General features: G+C 41.5%; 1 protein-coding gene across 1 annotated transcript; it reads left to right on the top strand.

The window, feature by feature from the left end:
* Nucleotides 1-866: 866 nt before the first annotated feature.
* GPR132 (G protein-coupled receptor 132) lies at nucleotides 867-1,952 on the top strand. The gene has a single exon (XM_010145754.1). The coding sequence runs from the start codon at nucleotides 867-869 to the stop codon at nucleotides 1,950-1,952; it is 1,086 nt and encodes a 361-aa protein (XP_010144056.1).
* Nucleotides 1,953-2,188: the final 236 nt, after the last annotated feature.

Raw genomic sequence — 2,188 nt, 5'->3', positions numbered from 1 at the left:
GGGTGAAGGTTTTTGTAACCACTTCTGTTCAAGGATCATTAAATTTATTTTCTTCCATTTCTTAAACTTGTGTATATTCTTCTCCTCTTCTTCTCTCTTTACCTCCTCTAGCTCCCTTATTTTCTATTGTTTCCCACAGGCATCAAAGAGATGTGGCTGGCAGTTTCACTGGCTTACTATGGTGGGTGTTACATCACAGTACAGTTTATGTTCTTCAGCTGCAGTTACTCATTAAGAGGAGGGAGAAGTATGAATTAGCTAGATCTGAACCACTGTGCTGTGATACAGTGTGGAAGCACACCCCAGTGGCTACATTTTGTGTCCTGTGTAGTGTCTGACACAACTACCAACAACAACTTCTGGCTGTTCCCCCATCTGACCAACCATAAATGATAGCTTCTTTGGGAAGTCTGCCTTTGAAACCTCTATGGCTTATATTTTTTTGTTACTCAGTCTGAAAAAATATTAATTGAAGACTACTGCCCTTAAGTTCCTCTGGGAAGAGACTTTAGTAATTGATCAGCATCTCAGTCTTATTTATGAGGCAGTCTGGTTTAGGGACAGTCCCCAACACCCTGTTTTAGTGAACAGACATGCTGTAGACAAGAAATTCCTTGTGAAGAATGGTACGTTAACCTGGAAGTAAGTTAGACCCAACTCCCAGGGGCACTGCAGGAGACCAGCAGGTCTTGGAAAACCTGCCTGTCTTAGATGCTTCCCCAAGACGAGCATCTCACTTGTTCCCAAGACATGTTCTGTGGGCACCTAGGGACCATAACCTTTACTGACCTGTTTCTGAGCGATGCAAATGCTAACCTTCCACATTGTCTTCTGATTCTCAGGCAACACCAGCTGGAAAAAGAATAATGGAAAATTGTACAGAGAGGAATAGTAGCTCCATTTGCACAGGAATTCCCTACAAAGACAGCAAGACACTTCTGGTTGCTGTTTACAGCATTGTCTTTGCCATAGGCCTTCCAGCAAATTGCTTAACTTCTGTGCTTACGTTTGTACAAATCCAAAGGAATAAAGTAATTGCCATCTACATTTTCAGTCTATCACTGTGTGAGCTGATGTATTTAAGTACCTTGCCTCTCTGGATTATCTACGTGCAGAATGAACACCAGTGGAATATGGGAGAAATGGCTTGCAGAGTAACAGGATTCATCTTTTTCTGCAACATATACATCAGCATTCTGCTTTTGTGCTGCATTTCTCTGGATCGTTACGTGGCACTGGTGTATGCTCTGGAGTCAAGGGGGAGAAGAGGACAGAAAAAGGCGATCCTAATAGTGTGTTTTCTCTTCGCCGTGGTAGCAATAATCCACACTCCAGTATTCTACATGAAAGATCAGTCAGAATGTATGAGGAAGACCTGCTTTGAGACTTTGCCCCTTGACATAACATTGGCTTCTTTCAGCTTTGCCAGATTCCTGTTTGGATTTGTCATACCTTTCACAATCCTCATTTTCACAAACTACAAAATTTTCCAAAGAACAAAAACAAGCAGCAGTTTGACTTGTCACCAAAAAGCCAAAGTGAAGTATCTGGCCATTGCCATCATCGTCATTTTCCTGATCTGCTTTGCTCCCTACCATGTGGTACTCATAATAAGATCCATATACTTCATGTTTCATCAAAATAGCTCATGTCCGTTTGAAATATATATATATTCAATTTTTACAGTGTTTCTGTGTTTAACCACGGCAAACAGTGTGGCTGATCCAATCATCTATGTGCTGGTTAGTGAAAACGTCAGGAAAGATTTTTATAGGGGTCTCAGAAGATGGAGATTGAACTCAAACAAGCTGAATTCATCCATTAATCATAAGACTGATAGCATAAAATTGAAAATATCAAAAGAATCACAGGAAGGAGAGCTAAGAGAAGAAAACAAAGTAATACCAGATTCATCCTGCAATAGTGGCAAAGACCAAGAAGGTGGTAGTTAGCAGTTAGCTGCTGACACAAATAAGAAGTCCCCAACACCGGCTGCGGGCTGCAGACTGCAGCACACAACTTACATGCTGACGTCCGTAGGAAGTTTTGTCACTGTGCACTGGCCAGCAGCTCCTTGAGGACACTACAGGAGCGACACTTTTTATTTCCGTTTGTCTCCTACAATAAAATTTGTCCATCAGTATCACTAGTGAAGATATTGCTTTGCTAAGGACCTGAGGAATAAACA

The sequence above is a fragment of the Buceros rhinoceros genome, unplaced genomic scaffold, assembly GCF_000710305.1.
Source record: "Buceros rhinoceros silvestris isolate BGI_N320 unplaced genomic scaffold, ASM71030v1 scaffold12951, whole genome shotgun sequence".
Lineage (NCBI taxonomy): Eukaryota > Metazoa > Chordata > Aves > Bucerotiformes > Bucerotidae > Buceros > Buceros rhinoceros.
Note: the sequence above shows the minus strand (reverse complement) of the source record. Positions and strands in the feature narration are given on the sequence as shown.

Excerpts from the sequence above, each read along its gene's own strand:
- GPR132 (XM_010145754.1), top strand. The coding sequence starts at position 867 with ATGGAAAATTGTACAGAGAGGAATAGTAGCTCCATTTGCACAGGAATT.